Raw genomic sequence first — 24,728 nt, 5'->3', positions numbered from 1 at the left:
TTATCGTTACATGCTAGTTGAATAGTTGAATACCGGTACGATATGATTGCGTCCATGAGGAAAGAGTGCTCATGGCATTTTTTGTGTGCACATTTTGAGATTTTTACAGAATTGAATTAAAAAAAATCTTTCATTACATACTCCAGTTGATTATCTTTGTTAATTTTTTGTATAAATATAATTATATTAAAGTGTTTGTTATACATAGGCATACATGTAGGACATGTATAATTTTTTTAATTTAATTGTCGTGATTGAGTTGGTCTTACAAATATAATAAAGGCGACTGTGCCCCACTTCCCTCCAGAATCCAGTTTCACCTGCATGAGTGGCACAAGCTCTAGTTTTGGCAATAAGTATTTTAATAATAACCAATTGGGTTCGAAAAGTGTCCATTTTTATGTAAGGAAATAAAGGAAGTAATAAATGAAGCATGTTTGAATGGTTGCGTAGCTTGATTTTAGTCCTAAACTCTCCTCGTAATACGGAATCACGATCCTGGTGCTTATAGCTAATTAAGAACCACCGCATACTGAAATACAATCATTTTATGAAATATCAGCATGTAATGTTAAACTATCAGCATGTAATGTTAAAGTATCAGCACTTAATGTTAGAGTACCATCATGTAATGTTAAAGTACCATCATGTAATATTGAAGTATCAGCATGTAATGTTAAAGTACCATCATGTAATGTTGAAGTATCAGCATGTAATGTTAAAGTATCATCATATAATGTTAATTCATCAGCATGTAATGTTAAAGTATCATCATATAATGTTAATTCATCAGCATGTAATGTTTAAGTATCATCATATAATGAAGATTACCTACATAAGGCAGTTGAGGCGTTCCATATACATGAGTCACTAAATATCAAACATAGGTACATTCAAAAAAGCTCTAAATCAAATCCACCCTAACCTCTTAAAATCGTTTTCTGCAAAATATTGTATATGGGGGATAATGCCAAAGAAAAAGCCTAAACAGTATTCTAAATGAATTTTTGGTCTATGCATGTCTGACAATGTGTTCTGCATCTGACTCTGTTTTTACCCTTGAATCTTGGAAACATATTGAAAGAAAATGAACCAAGTCTGTCATACTGGTGAGAGAATCGATAATTTATTAGAACTAAGTTATACATAATACTAATGGTAAAAAAAAAGTAATCGAGACAATGCCATCAAAAAAATAAATTCTTAATAATAATCATTATTAAATAAGACTTCATGACACTGTCGACAATATCTGAATAAATACTGCTTCATGGAGAAAAGCTATAAATAATTTTACAACTACTTTGTACAACCATTTTATGCCTTGCAAGCTGTATTTCCTTACATGTAAAACCTCTCTTACTTACATGCAAAAAGTTTTGACAACCTTTAACACACACTCACACACAAAGCATTTTATAGATATTTACTACAAAAAACTTTCTTTTCATACAAATTTTAAATTATTTAGACTTAAGGTTCTATTTTATGTCTTAAATATTGTTTATATACGGGAACATATTCGCCCCGTTATATTTTCGCCCCTTTCGTTCTTGTTCTCAGTGGGCGTATTTAAGACTGAGCAACGATTTGCAAATCGCTGTGTTAATTAGAAAAAAGTTTTAATTCTAATCTGTATCTGGGATTTTCAAAAGGGGGGAAGTAGGGTGGGGTTAGGGGCACAAAACTGTTTGCAACTGTAGATTGGTGAAAAATAAAAGGGGCAAAAATAATCCTGTATACAGTACTACATTTTACACAATAACAAAGTGGTAATGACTTGTATATCACATAATATAATGTACACATACAAAGTTGGTACTGTCATTCTTAAAGACCAAAAAAATGTATTATCAAAGAGATTCCGGATGAAAGTAAACACTGAAAAATATTCAACTTTGTCATACATAACTAATAACCAATGAATATTCATGAAATAAAAATGAATATTAATGAAGCAAAGTAAAAATAGCTCAGCAAACAGAATACTGCCCAACATTAAGATTGTAAACAGAAAAATTTTAAGTATTTTTGACAATCAATTAATGACCATAAATTAATAAATAACATGAAATAATTATATTAAGAAATTCTTAAATAATAATACATTTCGAGATCAAAAGCTTGGTAATTTCTTTTAGATAAATCTTAGACAGAATGTAATTTATATTTCACAAACAAACATGTTTATAAATACAATGTAAGTATTCAATCTAAGATAAGACAAGATCTCATCTTAAAGTATCACAATAAATCAATGATATTACAGATAACTCTTTCATACAAATCATGAACAGCAGTGATATTGGACTGAACAAAAACTGTTGTAACGCTGCTAGGTCATTCTACAGACTTAATGTTATTGACAATCTTCCTGATATTTTTGTGAATGAACTAGTCCAACTCTTCAACCTGGTAACTATTTCATGAACAATCATTTTCTTACATTTCATTATGAGCTAGACCAAATTAAGAAGTTTTTTCAGTGAGCTACATATAGGCTTGCTTAATCATCACTTCCTGTTAGCTCCTTAAGTGTGGAAGTTGCTCAAAACACTCGTTACAAAATTTCAGCTGCCAAATCTTCCCTGCATATTGGTCAAATTTGTCTTTGCCCATGAGATCCACTAGTTGTGGCTTAAGGAGAAAAAAGAAATCAAAATTAGATAGCTTAAGAGCAGGAATTCCACATTTGATGACTTATACATTAAAAAGAGACAGATATTAAAGTATGGTGTACTATGGTACATATACATCTTGCTTTTATTTACAAGCGGTACATTACAATCCATTTTTAATATTTCTCCATTTCAAGACAATCAGTGACTTGAAGGTTGTTTTGAATATGTTTTACAGATCTGTGCACAGGTTATTTAATATAGAAAATGGTAGTCAAGAGCTTGTGTGTTAAATTGCACCATTTCTTTTGCTTCATAGTGAATGCACACTGCAGACCAAATTAAATGAAATTTATATTATCTTTCATCATTTGTAAACAGCATCCATTAAATTTTTCATGAGTGACACCTTCATATTAGTGTTATGGAGGCTCGATGGTTAATTATAACAAATTCACCATTGCAACAGATATACCAAAAGTTTTAAGATATGATTTCTTTAGCAACATGTATTATTAAACTGTTATTTAACAAAGAAAAAATCCATATATTTTACCTTAAAATTTTGGGTATTTTCCTATATTTTTATATATATAGAACTCTCCTTTTAAAGGAGACCAATACAGTCTAAAATGGCCACTACCACCAAGCCCTCTTAAATGATGATTTAATTAATACTGAATAATCAGAGGAATCTAGAGAAAGACAATTACATGCACTCCAAATGCAATCTGACAATTTTGTATAGATCTGTCACAGATCCCTTCCAATATATACCCAGCAAATACTGTAAAATAACTTTTATTTATTCACAACTTCATTTCACAATTTACTTCATATTTGTTGGCAATCAAGCCTTATCAAAACCCATGTTGTTATAACGACCAAATAACAAGGAATAGTTGGACAAGAAGTATTTAGGAAAAGACGATCGCTCGCAAACTTAGTGAAAATTTCTTGCACACTTATAAAAGTTGCTTTACAGTATACAGTAATACTGACTGATCCGATTGATTACTTTACTGACCTATGAACTCTGTTGTCACCCAATTACAAAATGTTTGATATAAAGTAGATTTGATAGAAGGACAGATTGCATATTCTTTTCAGATTATCTCACTTATATTAAACATGATCCACACTTCATGTTGGCTTCAGATCTAGACCTTTTCTGAAGACTCATGGATCCATTAGGTCCAGTAAGGGATTTTATCATGCCTGCACCTTTTATCAACTTGACATAAGACAGAACATTTACTAATAAAAAAAAACCCTACAAAAAAGCACTTCACTCAAAAAGAAACCCATTATACACCAGCTTAAGTGACCTTATTTTATCCTGAATTATCTTATTAATAAGTAATCTTAACGGTTTGTCACTACACATACCAGGTTACCATTTCATCAGTTAATTTCTACTAACTGCCAATACCAGGGGTAAGTCTTATCAGTTAATATAGATCAGGATTTCAACAGTCAGAAATTCCATCTGATTGTTACAATCATGGTAATGTCCCACTGTGACAACAAATTGACAAAGGACAAAAAAGACAGACCAGAAACATGGTGCCCCCAAAATATGGGAAACAAAAACGGGAGAGAGGTCGGATGTTTAAAAAATACTAAATAAAGAAAAAGAGTGATTTTAAAACCAAAAGTTGCATGAATATTAGCACTCAATGAAAATTATGTGCTGCTTTTAAAATCATGACATTTACAGGTGGATAAAAAATTACAACAAATGTATACACAAGTTATTTACCAAAACTTTCTCTGCAACCTAGAATTTTAAATGCAGATTTGGTTTAAATATCCTACCTTTACCTTTAAAATTATAAATATTCATAATAGTCATGATAATCTAAAATGGTTTCTACACTATTTGCAAATGCAGATTGGACCGGCCTGTTTGTTTATGTTCCCTGATCCATTTCCTACTAATACTAGCAAGGTATTGTTATACCATATTAGATATGTTACTACTATCTGTCTTTATTTGCTATGCCTAATTATCAAAGATATATTCCTATAGAAACATGAAGTAAAATATTTTAGAAATTATAAATAAGGCTGGTTTGGCCATGTTTTTATCAACACTCATAAGTTTTCTAACCCCCCCCCCCCCCCCCCCCCCAAAAGCAAATTGAAACAGAATAGCATTTTGTTATACAAGAAGTTGAGTCCTTTTTATTTTCTCTTCATTAATCTTTCCTTATCTTTTATTTTCATAATTTCATACCTTACACGTTTTCAATTTACTCAAATGAAAGCATTTAAACAATATCTAAGGTTTCAAATATTGCAATATTTGACTTCATTCTCAGATTTAGAACACAATGAAAACTTAAAAGAACTCTTACCTCTAACTCATCATCTTCAATGTTTGAGAGGATTTCAAAGGCTTTGTGTAGGACTTCAAACCCCACTCCTCGAACACAGTCCCTAGATAAAAAGAATGAAAAAATCTTTATCACACTACTCCTCTTGAGTATATTATCTTAGCATGACACATGATTAATATGACCTTATATGTATGAAATCAGATCTTTTGAACTAATATGGACTGTTTTCAAAAGAAAGTTTATCAATAACACTACTAACAATTTGTTGTTTATTTAATCTAACAGACTTTCATAATCTCTAGCTGATAAATTCGAAATAAACTTGTTTTATCAAAATGCAAATATGCAATGTCTTCTACATATAATCCCCATGAAAGGTACGAGTAATCCAATCTATTATAGAATCTGCAAACAAAAATCCTTTTTTTTTATTACATTTATTTATAATTGTATAACTACAAAAATATTTTAGCTACCTAAAACAAAAATCAATCATTTATATCCATTGGCAAGTTGAGTCAAGAGATATATACCTGCATATAAACCATTTTAGCACATTGCACATGGTGCTGCAACATTATATCTGGCCTATACTATAACATGGGCAATCAAAACTCATTGTCCAACTAAGTAACATGAAATTTGTATTTTGTAAGTACAAGTATAAAGTAGAAATGTAATAAACTACGTACGTATGAAGTATTTGTATTCTGGTTGTCAATCTGTCAGCATTACATAATGTCTCTACACCTGAAAAGAAATTTATTCATTCTTTATTAAGGATGACACTGTCAATTATTTTATTTTTCAATACAAAAGTGTAGATACGGTTCTAATATCTCAAAGTCTAAATAAGATCATATGAAATTAATTATTAAAGCACTCCTATACACGTACTAGGCAATGTAGCCTACCTTTACACTAAGTCTTATATAAAACTCACATACATTTACTAGGCCGTGTGACTATCCTACACAATTAACAGAGCATTCCTAAACACTTAAAAGGAAGTAATTAACTCTTATATATTTACTAAGCAATATTATTTACTTTTACACTAATTAGACAATGTTATACTTCTATAAACTTACTAGGCAGTAAAGCACTCCTAAACACTTGCTAAGCAGTTTGACACTCCTACACACTTAGCGGAGCATTCCTAAACACTTACTAGGAAATATTTAAAGCTTACTTATACTAACTAGACATCATGAAACTCCTTCACACTTACTGGGCAGTGAGGCACTCCTGTGTATGTCAGCGTCGGACGGCTTGGTCGGCTGACTGACGCGGCGATGACTTTTGACCTCTTTGACCTCCTCATCCTCCTCAGACTTGTCATCATCTTCTTTGTTCATTTTCAAGGTCGTGTCAAGAAGTGAAATAAAGTTGTTCATTTCCTTATTTTCTCTGAAAAGAAAAAAATAACTATGTTGATCTTTCTGACTATGTCATTCCTGGAATTCTTTGGGTTTTTTGCTACATTTAATTTAGTGTTTGTCTACAATTAATTCCAAATATAATTTGCTATGTTACCCATATATTTACAATCTTTTTAAATACTGTGGTTTCATTAATTTTCATGGGTATCAATTTTCGTGGATTTTCTGAAAACCAGTTTCAAGGATACGAAACTTCGTGGCCAATGACACTATCAATACAAAATGTTAATTGAAATTAACTTCAATGAACATTTAATTTCGTGGATCAACTAAACAACGAAATCAACGAAAATTGGTATTCAACGAATATTGATGAAATCACAGTATATGGTAAGGACTTTAAATTAAGAATTGTCAATATACAATTGATCACATTTAAACATCGATCATCATTAAACCACCATAAACAACACAAAGCATTAGTTACACAAACCTGTGTTTCTCTCTCTCCTTCTTGAAATCCTCGTTTTCTTTCAGCGTCTCTTCCTCTGAGCTGGAGCTGTCTTTGATTGATGGCTGCCGTACTCTCTTGGAATTTGATTTCGACATCTTAGGCCCATACTGTATATACAACAAAAGCATTCAAACTCATGGCAGATTTTAATTGTCCTACACATCAATTCCCCTTATTCCTCTATATCTAGATTCTTTTCTTCAACATCTGATTAAGGTCTTAAGCAGTTCAATGTCATGTAAATGAAGTTTAACTTTGAACCATCTTTATACTAATATTTCATATTTCTGTTAAATTGCAATTGAGTGCAAATTCAGCAGATCATGAACGTCAAAAAAATATTTCAATCATGTTATAAAACAATAAATTATCTGGACCTGGAGGGAAGTGGAATTTAGAGTTAAATAAAGGGGGATAATTAATGTAGATTTATTCAAGGAAAATGGAAAAACAAAAACAGTCTGAGGCTAGGCTTAAATATGATAAAAACTCTGTGATTGAAATTGTTAAAATAATTTGACCATAAATCATTTGCAAGTCAACAAGAGGCCCATGGGCCACATCGCTCACCTGAGGAACAATAGGTATGATAAAATCAGCTCAATGGAGTCATAATACAAACTATCTGGACAATGTACAATAATTCATGTAAATCCTGTATAAATAAAATCCATTTTCCCCTGGATATTCTTATGTTTATAATCATTAGTCCCTTTTCTAACAGGATGATTTTATAGTCATATCATATGTTGAGTATTGCAGTTCTAAAAAAGATCCCTAACAATAGTTTATATATGGGATAAAAACGTACATCAAACTCTAAACCTTCTCGTGAGGCCAAAGAATTGTCCTGGGGCCAAAGTCTTAACAATTATAAAGAATCATTTGGCTGATTAGTTTCTGAGAAGATTTTTAAAGATTTACCCTATATATTCCTTTGTTAAACTTTGACCCGCCCCCCATTGTGGCCCCACCCTACCCCTGGGGATCATTATTTTCACAACTTTGAATCTACACTACCTGAGGATGCTTCCACACAAGTTTTAGCTTTCCTGGCTAATTAGTTTCTGAGAAGAAGATTTTTAAAGATTTACTGTATATAATCATATGTTAAACTTCAATCCCCCATTGTGGCCCCAACCTACCCCCAGGGGTCATGATTTTTACAACTTTGAATCTTCACTACCTGAGGATGCTTCCACACAAGTTCCAGCTTTGCCGGCGAATTAGTTACTGAGAAGAAGATTTTTAAAGATTTACTGTATATATTCCTATGTTAAACTTCGATCCCCCATTGTGGCCCAACCCTACCCCCGGGGGTCATGATTTTCACAAATTTGAATTTACACTACCTGAGGATGCATCCACACAAGTGTCAGCTTTCCTGGCTGATTAGTTTCTGAGAAGAAGATTTTTAAAGATTAACTGTGTATATTCCTATGTAAAACGTCGATCTCCCATTGTGGCCCCACCCTACCCCCGAGGGTCATGATTTTCACAAATTTGAATCTTCACTACATAAGGATGCATCCACACAAGTGTCAGCTTTTCTGGCCAATTAGTTTCTGAGAAGAAGATTTTTAAAGATTTACTTTTTATATTCATATGTTAAACTTCGACCCTCCATTGTGGCCCCACCCTACCCCCAGTGGTCATGATTTTCACATCTTTGAATCTACACTACCTGAGGATGCTTCCACACAAGTTTCAGCTTTCCTGGCTGATTAGTTTCTGAGAAGAGGATTTCTAAAGATTTACTCTATATATTCATTTGTTAAACTTCGACCCCCCCCCCCCCTATTGTGGCCCCATCCTCAGGTGAGCTAAAAAGGTTAAGTTTACAATTCAATAAGTTGGTTTCTGGAAGAACAGATTTTGAAAATTTTCGTAATAAATATTGACATTTTTTTTTTACTTTTTAAAGCGCTAAGCATAGCTCAGCGCTTTATTGTCGTTAGACTTCAACTTCCGGTGCATCGAATAACCGCCCCCTATAAGCAAAAGTATACATCATTTAAACTGGTTTGGGAACCAGTTTCAGGGGTTTATGCACATAACTGCACGGGCTATTGTGAATCTAATTTACGGGCTATTGTGAAATTAATGTACGGGGCTTACATACATCATTGCAGGGACTGTCATGCAGTGATGAGGAAATATAGTGCGTATACAGAAGCTGAAATGCTATATACATATATTTGTTATATACATACAGAAGCTGGGTAGCGCTTTTCAATACTATCAGTACTTTGATTTAATCTTTAGCTTTTAAGATCTGTGTACAAACATAGAATTGTGAGCAAATCGCTGTATCTTGCTTATAATTCGAAGCTTAACACTCAAATATGGTTAGTAAATAGAAATTGTAAACAATTAAACACAAGAAACATGCACTACATGTATAACAAATAAAGAACACAATTTATTTTTTCGAAATGAATCATATATATGCATGTAGATACCTACATATTTCCGTAAGCGATATCAAACTCTTTTTAAACTGAAAAAACTAGAGAAAATGCCGAGCATCTCAACAAAAACCTTTTGTATTAATCTACCATTACGCAAAAAATAATGCCGAATTACCGATAGACTGAATTGTATTTCAGTACCCCTACATCAGATTTTGCTTAATTTGCGCAGGTAAACAGTTAACGTAGCTGTTTGATTTACCGAAGTCTCTGTTTGATTTGATACGTAAAAATCACGAAATACAGACGACAGTTTCCAGGTTACAAAGCATAAATAATGAAAACGAAACGAAAATCAGAACAAGCTAACATCAACGTCATGTGTGAAAACTGTCAACGCATTGAAATATTTAGCCTCAATTTACTTCACAAAATAGGCACCAATATATTTTTCATGTTTCAAAAAATTCCCTTCATACGCGAACTGTTGCACAACAAGCAAATTCATCATAGTCAGATCGACCCTTTTTCGTATAATGTCATGGCTGCTTTAAACAAAGAATATGGAATACGAGTCTTGGTAAAATGGGAATGCAAACCCGGGCCGTGTGCAAAATAAAAGCCGGGGCAGATCGGCAATCGTCAATTCCAAATACGCATTATTTTGCAGCAATATTTACAGCGAATACAAATATACTAGTCCATCAAATATCCTGAAATTTTAATGAGATTGGCAGATTAATAACTGCCAATCTTTTGTTTTGCCCAGGCCAAGTCTTGCCTACCCATTTTACCGGATGCCGAACTCGAAGCTATTAAACTGATTGAAACACGCCTTTCCTTTATTATTATTTTCGTAATAACTCAGATTTGAAACAGAATTAGACCTTAATTTTTGCAATTTATATTTTCCTTCCCATAAGGATAATTTATGCTAAACTACGTTGAATTGGAATCAGTAGTTCTTGAGAAGAAGATTTTTTAAAATGCACCCCCCTTTTTCTACAGTTTCAAGGTTTTCTCCGCTTTGAATACAGATCGGACTTTTATTTCTGCAATTTATATTCGCCCTCCCATAAGGATGCTTTGTGCCAAATTTGGTTGAAATTGGATAAGCGGTTTTAGAGAAGAAGTTCAAAATGTAAAAAGTTTACAGACGGACAGACAGACGGACAGACGGACGGACGGACAGACGGACGGACGGACGGACGACGGACAAAAAGTGATCAGAATAGCTCACTTGAGCTTTCAGCTCAGGTGAGCTAAAAAGTGAGTGCATCAATGTCATTTCATTTGAGTTTAAAGGGTGTGACATTTACTGTACTATGGCTTCCGATCAGATATGGTATATGAAAATATATCACCATAACATTAAATCATTCACCATTCACACAGTGAAACAACAATTTACAAATTATACAAAATGGTAATGTTGAATTAAATTGCAAAACATTTACATGGTAAAAGCTAGAAAAGTTGAAATTAATATAACATGACTGTCCCTCTGATTTTTTTAAATGCATGTAGTCATTCCAAATTCGAAATCAATCAATTTGAAAACAAAATCCAACAAAACTCCAATTTTAGCACAAAGCAGTGAGTCTGATGTATCACACAGCAAAAACACCCAAAACCAGATCATGTGACCAGGTCATGTGATTGTAGGTATGTTTAATGGCACCAATCCAATGTCTTACAGATTCCGACTCCCAGATATCGACGTCCCCGCGAGGGGTGTAACTGTTCTCGCGGTACGGTTTACTGTAATACTCATTTCTGGGCGTCCTGGCTGAGTGTGGAGAATTGAACTCGTTCCAGTGGTGATAAGCCTGTCACAGTTTCAAAGTACTCAATCAGATGCCATTGATAAATTTTTTAGGAGGAATATTTTTTACGTAAAATGAGTACATGTAATTCAAACTTGTATGGTATATGAAACAATTAATGTCCCTCTGCTTTCAATAAGTTATTAACAAATGTAATGGACTTGTATCAATCCATTAAACTAACAATACATCTAGTATATGTGCAAACTCTTTGAAAAATAAAAATAGCTATAACCTTTAACTGAAATATATATATTAAAATGATGCAGAACTTCCACTTCTTCTACGAGTCATTCATATAATCATAATTTCACAGTCCCATTTCTTTAACTTTGTTGAAAATAGGCCAATTATTCACCAATTACTGTTAGTATAATACTTTTAATACTATCTAATATATACTGTAGCCTTACACCAAAATCATCTAGCTGTTTCAATGTCTGCACCAGAAGCAGACAAGACCTTGAAATGTTAATATCTTCAACATAATAACATAATGAAACATTTGTGCCACAGCTTTATGCCAAAGCCAATTAAAAGCGGAACATATACATAAAATTATATCATGTAAATGCCTTCTGAGCACGGAAAATAGAAATACCCTTTTCCACATCACACCCTCTTTTAGTTGAATACAGGTGCAAAGATATTCTTAACACTCTTAAATTCAATACAACTCTGCAAAAAAATTCACCAATTTCCCCTTCACCAAGCAACAGCACTTTATCAAATCAAAACTGTTACGGTATCAATTATATGCAAACAAGAAAAACTGCATTCAAATTTAGAGACAATGGTATCTATAAAAGTTTAATCCATAAGGTAATTTTTTCGTTACAATTTCTTCTCACTGAATTCTACAATAAATACCAGTCAGCTACTAAACAGGTATCTCAAAACTCACCACGCTTTTCTCAGCCTTTGTGACTCGCTCAGATTCGTGACGAGATGGGGCCTTCAGATGAATGCGAGCAGAGTTAGGTCTCTCTAGGGCTAACAATTACAAAGTACATGTACCAAGTTAAATTAAAAAATAAAAACCGGCTATCGTTCCATTCCTTATCATTGTGCAATACATGAATATGTAACAACTGACTCCAATGTCATTGAAAGGTTATTTACTGCATTATCAAGCTTTAAAAATAATGATCCCAGGCCTATAAATCACTGTTATTTTTCAACAGAATTTATATTAAAACAGCACTTACATTAACTTAATGTGTAAAAATTTCGATGTGAAATTTTATTTTTTACCCATATGAGCTCATTTTTAAAATCTGCGTGTAGCAGGTACAAATACATACATGATCCTGCAGGGTTTTTCTCTCGTCGTCTCTGCCGTGCAGAAAGATTTGGTTCCTAAAAAAACCAACAAAATCAAAGGTCATAAAGCTTATTTCAAACAATGAAAATCTTAATTAATTAAACAGAAAAACAAGCACAATATTCAACAGTTATTTCTTCCTGTTCTTACATCATTTATGGCTATTATGATAGTTAAAACTTATGTAAAGCACGGCATTTTTTTTTTAATCAAAAGAATATACACTCAGGCTTATAATTTAATATGATGATAGTATGCCATTGAAGTAAGTCTAGGAATCTTAGTATAATATCCTTCAGTTACAGAGCTCAATACACCTTGAAAATGACAGCAAAAAAGGTTAAATTTGGAGTGGGGGATCAGCTATACAAATCTATGGCTATATATTCAATATATAAACAAAAATTCCTGCTGCATTCGAACCCTGCGGGTCAGCAGATCACAGCTCTAAGACAGCCAACTGAGGCAATACAAACAGTTTTACAATGGGTAAAAATCACCACCTTCTGACACACTGTCATACAAATTCAAAATTCAAAGCCAGTAACAGGGTGTCAAGAACTTGAGTCTAAGTGACAAACATGTTTGAAATTCTAAGACTATAGGTCTTTCAATCAGTCGCAGGGCTCTCTAACTTACCCTGGGCGTTTCCATGTCACATGACTCGTCTTTAGAGCTAGAAGTGCTGGACGACTTGTTGTTTTCCACCAGCTTGTCCTCATAACTAGGTCGCCTCACCGGGATTCCTGCGCTTTCACTGACCTTGGGGGGCGTAGGCAGGGGTCGGGGGTTACTGACTGGCTTTGGCTGTAAAGGTCAACGACACATTCCAATACAGTGAAATATGGTTAAAGTGAACAAACTTACTTTAAATAAATGCTTACAACTCAGTTAGTTTCCTTCCCCTTATCTTATAAATACACATTTTATTATAGTAATTGTAAAAAAAAATTCAGATAAAAGAAAAAAAATGTTTTTAACAAGTTAAAATTGCTTGTCTCTGGCACTTTTCTTTATATATACTTTACAGTAATTTTCAAAATCATTGCTTTCAAATTGGAACATAGTTTCTGTATTGTTCTCTTATCAAATACCTTACTTCAATTTTTCTTTTTTTATCTGGGTTATGTATTTTCAATTGAAATTTTTCATACTTGAGGGGAGTTTTCTGGAAAATTTGAACTTGAGCAAAATTGGTGTCAGATCAATGTGCTTCCATTTGACCTTGCAGAGAATGGAAAATTGAGAGATAACCTAGTTTTCCTGAAAATCTAATTTCATCTAACAAACACACACATAGAAAATCAGCACAAAGTTGTGAGAAAATATGTGTTCAATTTGCATGACAATTAGCTAAGAAATATCATATTCTACAGATGTAAGGGCAAAAAAAACACAACGGATCATTATACAAGTATCTTATTAAAACAGCAATCCTAAATACCATTCAATTACAATGCATTGGGCCAAAATAAAATTATTGTTTGTTTGGAGTTACCTCCTATCTCACTGAAATCCCCCCCCCCTACACCCCACCCGCTGAGGAAATTTTATTAGCAAAACATAAAGAACTTATTTTTATATGGAGATTTTTATTTTTGTTCCAATTCTCTATTGGTTAAACTTCACATCTGAAAAAAAAAAAATCCCCTCCCTCTCTCCTGAGTCTAGGAACCTCCAGGCGGCAATTCAAAACAGATATTTTATTAAGGATGGCCTTAGAGATACCTCCCTCTGTCTGAGAGTGAATTTCTTCTGTTAATTTTAAACATTATTTTACCAGTACCAAATAATCTTTTTTTTTTCCTTGGGATCCATATGAAACACTTGATAGTCATATCATCTACATTTTTTATAAGCATTTATAAAATTCACACTTCTAAAGTTAAGATTTTGTTCATCTGCATAATGATATCATTTTTTTTATTTGTAAGAAATTTAAATTTAAAAGTACAGAGAATGGAGTAAAGTTTGTCCAAAGCATGACCACTGTAAGCTGCTGCCTTCACTAACACACATCCAAGCTCACAACATACTGAGCAGAAATAAATGCTCATTAAGTTCTACAAGGCACACACAGCGTTTAATCCCGTTAATTCACTTACTCTTCCATGGCTTACCGATTCACCACTGCCTTCTAGTGTGTCCTGTGATACAATATTTATGATAATTGATGAAATTAGTTTTGTTTCCTGACCCTCTTATGCAGATTGACAATACCATCAAAAAGCTTAATTCAATATCCCAATATCATTACATTGTTCAAATGCCCAAAAATCAGTATTCACCAATACCTCTTAAATTAGAATTACACTTTTAAGTTCTAAACAAATTTGCCGAATTTCAAAAATCATAAAGCAAATTCAAAAAGCTTATACATAGTACCACATTATTGGGTTTTTACCCTAATAAGCCCCACCCACACTTTGTTAATGAAAAGAAGAATGTGCTTGTAGTGTGCCGGGTTTCTGAAAGCTTACCAAGTTACTTCCCTTTGTGACTCGAGGAGATAGATTGCTCTCCCTTGGAGTATATACCTAGTCAAAGAATTTCTTACAAGCTTCAGAGTGCATTATATTGAATCTTTTATTCAAGGTATTTTTTCTGATCAATCATAATTGCCTTCTGTTGTTCAATCGCTGTTGACATTTTTTTCTTTTGTAATATATTGTAAAGTCTGCCAAACCATTAATTTATTTGAAAAATGAAAAAAATATAGTAACTGTTTACTTGACTGTTGTACTTAAACATGTTAAAACTGCATTAGCAACAGCAAGGCCTTTCCCACTGCTTGAGTGATTCCAAAAATACTAACCTTAAATATTATATGCCTGTCCTATATATTTTCAAAACATGTCAATCTAAATAATCTAAACAATGAATGTACTACACTGTACAGTCACTCTATATCTTTTTGCATACACTGCAGATATAAATGTGTCATTTTTAAATGAGTCTGCATCAAATAAATTCAGCATTTTGGTGCACACCTGTTTTGTTTTGTTTTTTTTCTTCAAATTGATGCATTTAGTTCATCAACTCAATTTAAACAGTTCATTTTCTGTGACTGAGAAGAAAAAAATGCCGTCTTGAACAATGTGTTTGTGCAAACATGTTTTACTTTTTCTAAAGCTCTCATAGAATAATCCTAAAAATTTCTTTTTTCTTTTTAAAGAAAAGCATAGTTACCAGAACTTGATTTATTATACACTTGAAAAAAAAATATGATTGATAATTTGACTAAAGGAAGAGATGAATAAGATAGATGAACACACCGATCAATATATATATTGGTGAAACATATGAACTAAAGTTAGATACTTTGTATTTATTTTTTTTTTGCTTGATCTTGCCCGACACTTACTTTTCTAAACACATCATTTTTGGCATAAGAACTTGAAGATGAGCTCGAGTCTGATCGAGCGCTGAGATTTGGTTCAGATCTCACACTGTGAAGCGAGTCTGTGTCGCTGTCTCGAGCTGGCCTCCTCAACACATTCTTCTTCTTTTTTGGGGAGTTCCTTCCTCCTGCTGAGTCCCTGTCATACTTCCTTGGAGGAGATTGAGACTCCGACTTCTGTCAACAGACATTGGTTATTTTTAGTTTAATTTATTTGACAATGTATTTTTCAATATTTCTTTTGAAAATTGATTTAAAAAGACACTTATTTTTCTATAGAGGCATATATTTTTTTCCCAGAAAATGATAGATCAATATGTCATAAGTATTTGAATTAATTTTGAAACAAAACTTGAAATGATATGATAAAAATGTAGTTAAAAATATTTTTATTAGGTTTTCTCTATACCATAATCACATTCTATACTTTTAAATCCACAAAACGATTTCCCCCTTAGAAATTATGAATTTATCAATAAAATATGTTGATAAAAATCATTAGGGTCATCTTATATAATCTAGGTTCAGTCAGAGAACCAGAAAAACAAGTATTCCTTTTAAAGGAATGATCAGCATGTGATATTATTGGTCAGTTTTATGCATTACATGCAATAAACATGATAAATAGGATACATCGCACCGTTTACGGTTTACGTGATTTCCAAAATAGCAAAGAATGAATAAATTTTACTTTTAGTGGGTACTTCCTATTAAAATTCTTATGCATGAAAAGAAAAACATGATTTAAACCATTATGTAACTGTATAAATGTTTTAATCAAGGCAAACACATAAGAATTAAATGTTTTTTAGTTATAATTAAACTTTTACCTGAAGCTGTCACTGCGAAGTAAACAAAGTAGTGCAAGGCGCAATGCATGCGCAAATACATGATTGTACTAAAATTTGCCAGATGCCTAATATGGACACAACTATGATCGGTCAAAGCCGATCACATAAATATTCATTTGGGCCAGATTCAGTGCTACGGTTTTAAGATAAGCACCCACCTCCTTGGCGGTGTTGGCCTTGACCGTGTCCTCGGAGCTGGTGGACGACCCCAGATTCCAGTGGTGGTTGTCACTGACCACTTTATCCTCCACGATGGGGAACAGATCCTGCTTGGCTCCGTCGGAAGGTTTACGAGCGTGGCCTTTCTTCCGCAAAATGGCTGGCTGAGGAACAGACTAAAAAACCAGGACCTTGTCTTTAGTTTTTTTTTCCAGTTTCACAAATTGAAAGGAATTTTTCAATTCAATATACTAGTACATAATTTTACAGCAATATCATATACAAGATTTCTTCTTTACCAAAATTTAGATGTTATCTTTTATTCACAGACACTGTATCCAATAGTTCATAAATTTATCACATCTATTTACTTTTGCACTGTCTGCGCTGCCTGATTATCTGCTGTATATACAGCATACAGGAATATTATGACCCTGAGTGTATATGTCTAGTAAGAGTCTACCAGTTACATCCAAAACTAAATAATTTTTTGCATTGTAAGACAGTTAGCTGAAAGCTTGTGTGCCACCTAGGATGTCCTTCCTTAGTATACCTGCACACTGTCTCTGCAATAAGTTTCATTGCTATTTAAATTAATATTTATTTGTGCAATTAATGTCTGACAGTGTGTGTGCTGTCAGCTTGGGTGCTACTTGTATATCATTGTGCACTGTCTGATAACATGTTGACAGCTTGTCATGTTGATTAAAATGTTCTCATACACTGTACCTGTGCACTTTTTCTGCAATAATATTCACTGCAGCTGATTTATTTCATGCATTTGTGCAGTGCATTCCTGTGTGCTATCAGCTTGTACTGTACAATATAACATTCATATAATGAAATAAAATCATATCTGGTACCTGTGCACTGGCTGTGCAGTCAGTATCATAATTTATATCAGTGCACTATCTGACAGTGTGCTGTCAGCTTGTGTGCTATCTAACATGCATATACCTGTGCACTGTCTGTGCAGTCAGTATCATATATATCAGTGCACTATCTGACAGTGTGCTGTCAGCTTGTGTGCTTTTTAACAAGCATGTACCTGTGCACTGTCTGTGCTATCAGCTCCATCTGGTTCGGGAACATGAACCTTCATCTTACTGGCCGAGTTGTTGTTTACATTAGAGCCCTCACTGGAGGGGAGGGGGGCTGGGGGACGGTTAGAGGGGGCAGTTTTAGGTCGAAGTCGCTGGGCTGTCCCAGGACGACTAGCACTGGATGGACGGCTAAAATAAAATAGATAATTAAACTTTTCAGAATTTAAATGTCTATTAAGAGTATTTCAATGTTACATGTATATGGCTAAGAAAATAGAGAGAGAGAGAGAGAGAGAGAGAGAGAGAGAGAGAGAGTACAGTCAAAATCATCTAGATATCTGACCTTTTCTTGGTTTCTTCTAAAAATATGGAGATGTTCTTTTTGATATAAGGGTCCCTGAGAATGCGATTGACTGAGGGTCGTTTCTCTGGTTCCTGGTGCAGCATGTTCTTTATGATCTGAATCAGTTCGGGGCTGTACTGTTTGGGCATCAGAGGCATCTACACGAAGAAGGTAACACAGAAACATTACTGGCAAACAATGTACATGGCAAGGTTTCTATATTCACTAAAAATTCACAATTCATTACTAGAAAAAATATTTGAATTTTTGATTTTACTTAATATTCAATTGTAAAGTCATAAAAAGGTTGTTTACATTTAATTTAATTTTTTTTTTAAGTAAAGAGCATTTAGATGTAGCATTATCATATAACAACTGATAACTGTTATAATAGATTGAAACTGAATATGAAGCGCTTTTAAACTTTAAACAAATGCTTTCTTACCTTTCCTTTCAAAATCTTGTAAACCAAGGAGTTCATGTCTTTCGCATTAAAAGCATGCTTTAGGGTTGCCATTTCATAAACACAGCATCCTAATGCCCACACATCAGACTGTATAAAAGAATACAATAAACTATAAAAACCCTCTCCAAATGAATTCAATTATTGACCAAATTTCAATGGTGGCCTTTTATACCTTAAACTTTTTAAATGACCTTGAAATATATGAATCATTTCTAATTTGAATGCATAAGATTATTTTAAAAGTTATAAGTTCTCAAGATATGAACAGAAGGACAAAAGCTATATGATATAAAATTAACTATACATTTACTATATACCATGTAGAAGTACCACACTAACTTTTTTATGCCATGTACGCTAAATAGATAATAAGGGGTAAATATGGGATCTCTTGAGCTAAGGAACAATGAAAAGTAGGGAAGGTGCTTCAACTGGTTCCTACATTTATTCAACATCACACACAAACCTTGTGGTTGTATGGTTTGTTGGAGAAGAGCTCAGGACTCATGTAGTAGGGTGTCCCTATCAGTGTGGTGGCCATGTCACTGGATGACTCCAGTACTCTACAAATAAAGATACAAAGATATCATCAGTAGGTCTTAGTCATACAAGTCCATATTAAATGTCACTGGATGACTCCAGCACACTACAAATAAACACACATAGATATCATCAGTAGGTCTTAGCCATACAAGTCAATAATGTCACTGAACAACTACAGCACACTACAGATAAAGATAAAAAGATATCATCAGTAGGTCTTAGTCATAATGTCATTGGAAGACCCCAGCAATCTACAGATAAAGATACAAATATATCATCAGTAAGTCTTGGTCATAATGTCACTGGACGACTTCAGCACACTACAGATAAAGATACAAATATATCATCAGTAAGTCTTGGTCATAATGTCACTGAACAACTACAGCACACTACAGATAAAGATAAAAAGATATCATCAGTAGGTCTTAGTCATACAAGTCATACAAGTCCATAATGTCACTGGACGACTCCACCACTCTACAGCTATAGATACAAAACTGGCAAAGATCAGCAGTTAGCTAAAGTCATACATGTCCACAATGTAAAAGGACACAGAGAGAGAGAGAGAGAGAGAGAGAGAGAGAGAGAGAGAGAGAGAGAGAGAGAGAGAGAGAGAGAGAGAGAGAGAGAGAGAGAGAGAGAGAATGAGAGAGGGAGAGAGAGAGAGAGAGAAGGACAAAGTAAGATACAAAGAAAGTCATAGTTTCATAATCAGTCAAGTGAAATATCAACTCTTTCATTCATTCTTCAGTTCTTATTGAAATTTAAAAATTTTGCAGTCTTAATTGTCAAAAATAAGAAGAGTACTGATAAAAACTGAAGTTTTTACTGGCATAATTTTAATAACCAACTTCTAATCAAACATTTCATTTTAATATTCAAAATCATATCTGCAAAAAAAATTCAATACACTTACCGTGCAATTCCCAAGTCTCCCACTTTAATAATTTTACTTTTAGTTAAAAATATATTTTGGGTCTTTAAATCTCTGTGCAAAATGTTTCTTTCATGCATGTACTGAAAAATAAATCACAAAAACATTAACTTATAAAATTCATTTTTTTCAAAAACACTTTATATTAACATAACATGAATCCAAATAGAGAAACAAATGTAACCTCTGAATGTGATCAGCCTTGACAAAAACATTTAATGGCCATGAATAACTGGTAATTTTCAAATTAGGGAATGTTTGATAAAAGTCATATAATAGTCACATGAATTTTTAAACAAAGAGGAAACAAGTTTTAGCAATAATATTGTATACCTGCAGTGCCATAGCTATCTGCACAAACCACTCCACCACCTGTCGTTCCTCGAGAGGCACCCCTTTCTGCTCCTTCAGTTTGGTGTACAGATCCCCACCCTCACAAAACTGCATTGCAATGTGGAGGTAGCCATCTTTCCCTTGGAAGGAATCCTTATAGGTGACAATGTTGGGATGCTTTAGTTTGGATAAGAGCTTAGCTTCCTGTTCTGCCGCATGTTGCTCACGCTTGGACGCTTTCTTTAAGTTAATTCTCTTTAACACATACTAAATTCAAATAAAAGAACAAGTGATAATTGTCATAGCCTATATTGTACAGGTAAATAATTCAAAATATATGTTTGTGTTGCTTAAAACTACAAGTATGGACACATTGCTTAATTATTTTAATTTTCATTTTAAGGTATAGAGTTGAATTATTTTTTAACTTATTTCATAACTAAGTGTTTCTAACACATCATTTGAATAGTTTCACCATCATTTCATATTCAATAAGACAAACAAGCAAAGTTATAATTAAAATTCATTTCCTTCTTTAACATGTCAAAAGCTTTTTTCATGAAGTGTGTTATATTTTATAAGTCATTTTTCAATTTGATGTCACGTGTGATTAACAAATTCAATCAATGTAAATTGTATATATACAATCTGCTCTTAAATTTCCCTTTTCTTATACAAATTTAGCTGAACATTCTGAATGAATTGAACATGTGCAAAATGTCTTACTTTCTTGTTGTCATATGCTTATAAAAATGTACCTGTTTTCTGTCCTTCTTATGCCTCTGAAGTGTGACTTCGCCATAACTACCCTTCCCAATCTGCCTTATGAACTCAAACTGGTCCAACCCAGCCATTATGTCTCATTCGTATTAAAAACATTCAATTATCTCCAGTCTTATTTTCTCTGTTCTTCATCTTATCTCCGTCAAAACAGTTGACATGATTACATATTTACAATGTACATGCTTACTTTATCACACCGAAGATAGCGAAAAGAAAAAAAAAGAGTAGATCAACTATTTACATCCTTCTGTATCACCTGGATGACTATCTTAGGTCTTGAAAATCATCTGAAGACATATGCAATATATTTACAATATCGGTGACACAATGTCAAAATGGAATTCCACAGCGTAACGACATTCACAATTGTGTATTGTTTGCATACAGTTACGAGTTATTCTTAGATTTCAAATAAATTCGATTTGTCAATAAGTACACTGTATCTTAAATGTTATAAATAACATGATATCTTGCAAAATCATAGATACTATTATTAGTTGCATGTGTAATCATGGAAAAAGCTTTCTTCACGACTGCAAGCACGGAAATGACAAATACATGGAACTGTGGGATATGTTTTGCGACTTTCTGTAACTTTAACACAAAAGAGTTCTCACATGTATCAACAGACGCTCGTTTCTCTACAAGGTGTGTATTATGTGTGTGTTTCTTTAGTTGTGTAGTTTAGTTTAAAGTTTTCGTGTAGTTTTAGTATGTAGCATCAGTTATTTTCATTTTCACTTTTTTGGTCATCAGTTGAAAAAAGGTTTTCACTTTTAATGATTATGGTCACAGTCTTTGCGGATGAGGGGGGTCTCTGTCTGTCTGTCTGTCTGTCTGTCTCTCTCTCTCTCTTTCTCTCTCTCATATTGGGAAGCTGAACCCTAAGATACACATGTATGGTAATTAAGATATCTGGTATGTGATATTTATATGTACTATTTATTTAAATGCATACGTAGACGTCACTACTTTTTTTTACTTAGATCAGCGAATTAATTTGGGTGTTAGTTTTAACAAAAACATGTACACTACATCCGGTAGTGTCCTTCTAGCCTAGTTGATAAAACAATTACACGTATGTGCTTGTGTATACACACTGATATATGTACGGTTGGCGTCGTTGACCTTGTAGGATATATAAGTACAAGTTCCTATCGGTGGTTTTATAAAACTAAGAGACGATGCCTGATGAAGAACACAGGGATCTCTTTACAAAGGAGCGGATCTCAAATTACATACAATGTAGATTTAATTTTACAGAAACACGAAACACTTCAAAGTTTTAAAAAAGATTTTTTTATTGATAGAGGTGGTTCCATGCTAATTTGTAGGGAAAAAATATCAAAATGTTTAAACACCCCCCCCCCCCAAAAAAAATTGTACATTGAAAGAAGTTATTTGTTTTCTGTACATGTGATCAGCAATAACTTATTGTAGTAATTTAAGGAATACGGATCGAATCATCATTTTAGCATTATGAGGTGATTAAATGCAGCGGTAGGGAATGATCAAATCCAAAAAGAAAAAAAATTGCCTGCTGTTCGATCGAATACATGTATTCTTATATACTTGAATAAAATACTTATGAAATTCAATTTTTAAAAATCCACCCCCCCTTAAAAAAAAGCCTTGATCACACCCGACCATATTTGATCAGCTCATTATATTGAAAGGATAATTCTTTATCACTTAAGTTTTATGTAATTTTTCAGCAATTTTCAATTAAATATTAAAATAGTTATTGATAAAACGTTTTGGCAATACTTTAAAAAACGGTTCGTAAAGGTAGTGTTATCACAGTGAAGACACTCGTCTGGAAAATGTAAATGTTTCATGATATGAAAATGAGAAATATAAACGCATCAAAATAATAATAAATACGCATGAAGTTAACTATAAGAGACTTGCGTTTGGCAGTACAACTAAAATTGTACGCTTCGGCAAAATGGATTAAAAAAAAAATAATTAAAATCATTGCATGCAACATTATTGTTTTGAAATACAGAAAAATACAGAGGCAGGGAAAATCAGCAAATGTATATAGATCCACATCAAAGCGAAAGTCAAATTCGTTTTTCTCGCATGAGAAAAAAAAACACATTAACAACGAAACGAACAACTGGCTAGCGAAAACTACTTACCTAATACATTTTCATTAATTATGTATGCATAAATGTATTACATAATAGGGTAGATTTATGTAATTCTTCGAAATGCAATTTGCTCCCATAATGATGACAGGTCTTATTTATCGCTCTAAAAGTTGTTAAAAATCGTAATCTTCATAATTAAGCAGAGAATGGCGTTAGTTCTGACGTCACGATGAAGCTGACAATGCGATAATCAGCTGCATGCACAGATTGTGATAATATAAGAAGGGGAGTTTCCCAATTAATCTCACTCCATCTCTTCACCTAAAGAGTGAAGTGAAGAGAAAGCAATACATATATATAGTGAATTATAGCATGGAATTGACGTATACATATAGAGCTGAGCCTGTGTACTGATCGTGCGCCGGTATATATATGTACGAAGTTATATGATTTTTTTCCCCAATAAGCCCTGAATTCTACTCACTGTCAGAACCACGTTAAGTTGCTGTTCACGAGGCATAAGAGGCGAATATCGATCTTGTTAACTATATAGCCGTCGTATCGTCTCGTGTCATCTGCCGGACCGGGAGGAGAAACAGAACACATCGGGATTCCCCTCATCCTCCATTCCTCCTACTGCATCCCACCGACACAAGGTAAGAGCACGTGCCCTCGTGGGCGGACCCTGGGGCCTCGGGTAGAAAAGAAAGGAGGGGGGGGGGGGCTAGATCGCAGCGCGAGTTTGCAAGGTGCGCGTATTTCATCATCGACTCTTGTTTACAAATATGTAGCATGCAATGTTAGAACCATGTGGTGTAATGTGATTGTATTGATTTTTATATTTAACATACGTGTGTTTAAAATGACTTTCAATTGTGTCAAATGTTATGACTTCAGTTATTACATATCGTTGGAATATTATCTTGATTTGCATTGTTTATCTCGCAGTCGATCACGACATGCATTATGCTCGACGTTTTACCTAATCAATGCAAATGAAATATCAATGAATTCTACATTTATGAATTGAAGAATTGACTTACAAAGATCAATTCATTAAGTTGTCTGTAGTTGCATGTACACAAATATATTCAAATTTCTAATTCGTGCTCGGGGTGGCGTTAACGTCTTTTGGTAAAATTTATTTATAAATTCTATGTAACGGATTTCCATTGCACATATACCCATGTAAAAATATGTAAACTATCAATTTTACTTTGTTTTCAATTTAGATTAAACACAAAAATATATTTCTGTTCCCTGCACATCACCAGCGGATGCCTGTGTTATACAAGTAAATGTATAAACAAAAATTACAATGTGCATTTGTAACATATTTCCATCCCACGGCTTTCAAGCA

General features: G+C 33.4%; 2 protein-coding genes across 15 annotated transcripts in view; one reads left to right on the top strand and one right to left on the bottom strand.

The window, feature by feature from the left end:
• Positions 1-1,104: 1,104 nt before the first annotated feature.
• Positions 1,105-21,796, bottom strand: LOC105330383 (serine/threonine-protein kinase Nek4). Of its 4 annotated transcripts, XM_020068069.3 has the most exons (20): positions 21,248-21,796; positions 20,490-20,756; positions 20,139-20,239; positions 19,146-19,242; positions 18,659-18,766; positions 18,214-18,371; positions 17,876-18,059; positions 16,827-17,003; positions 15,782-15,994; positions 14,523-14,564; positions 13,057-13,224; positions 12,398-12,452; positions 11,998-12,086; positions 10,965-11,096; positions 6,836-6,963; positions 6,192-6,370; positions 5,653-5,710; positions 4,979-5,060; positions 4,381-4,398; positions 1,105-2,637 (listed from the first exon to the last, which is right to left on the bottom strand). In XM_020068069.3, exons 1-20 carry the CDS (start codon positions 21,341-21,343, stop codon positions 2,524-2,526), a joined length of 2,466 nt encoding a protein of 821 aa, XP_019923628.3. In that variant the 5' UTR covers positions 21,344-21,796; the 3' UTR covers positions 1,105-2,523. The 4 variants fall into 4 exon arrangements, with proteins under 4 accessions (XP_019923628.3, XP_065938798.1, XP_065938799.1 ...); XM_066082726.1 differs by lacking the exon at positions 4,381-4,398 and having other exon boundaries at positions 21,248-21,793; XM_066082727.1 differs by lacking the exon at positions 10,965-11,096 and having other exon boundaries at positions 21,248-21,793.
• The window catches only part of LOC105330403 (inosine-5'-monophosphate dehydrogenase 1b), a 23,337-nt gene continuing 20,402 nt past the window's right edge, over positions 21,794-24,728 (top strand). For 2 of the 11 annotated variants that reach the window (XR_004597015.2, XM_034450909.2), the window contains exon 1: positions 23,712-24,024. The gene's annotated coding sequence lies outside the window, so the exon portion shown is untranslated. Of the gene's footprint in view, positions 21,921-23,710; positions 24,025-24,728 lie in introns of those variants that run through there. The other 9 variants (XR_004597022.2, XM_034450911.2, XR_004597016.2 and 6 more) reach the window with 8 other exon arrangements.

This window comes from Magallana gigas, chromosome 4 (genome assembly GCF_963853765.1).
Source record: "Magallana gigas chromosome 4, xbMagGiga1.1, whole genome shotgun sequence".
NCBI lineage: Eukaryota > Metazoa > Mollusca > Bivalvia > Ostreida > Ostreidae > Magallana > Magallana gigas.
Note: the sequence above shows the minus strand (reverse complement) of the source record. Positions and strands in the feature narration are given on the sequence as shown.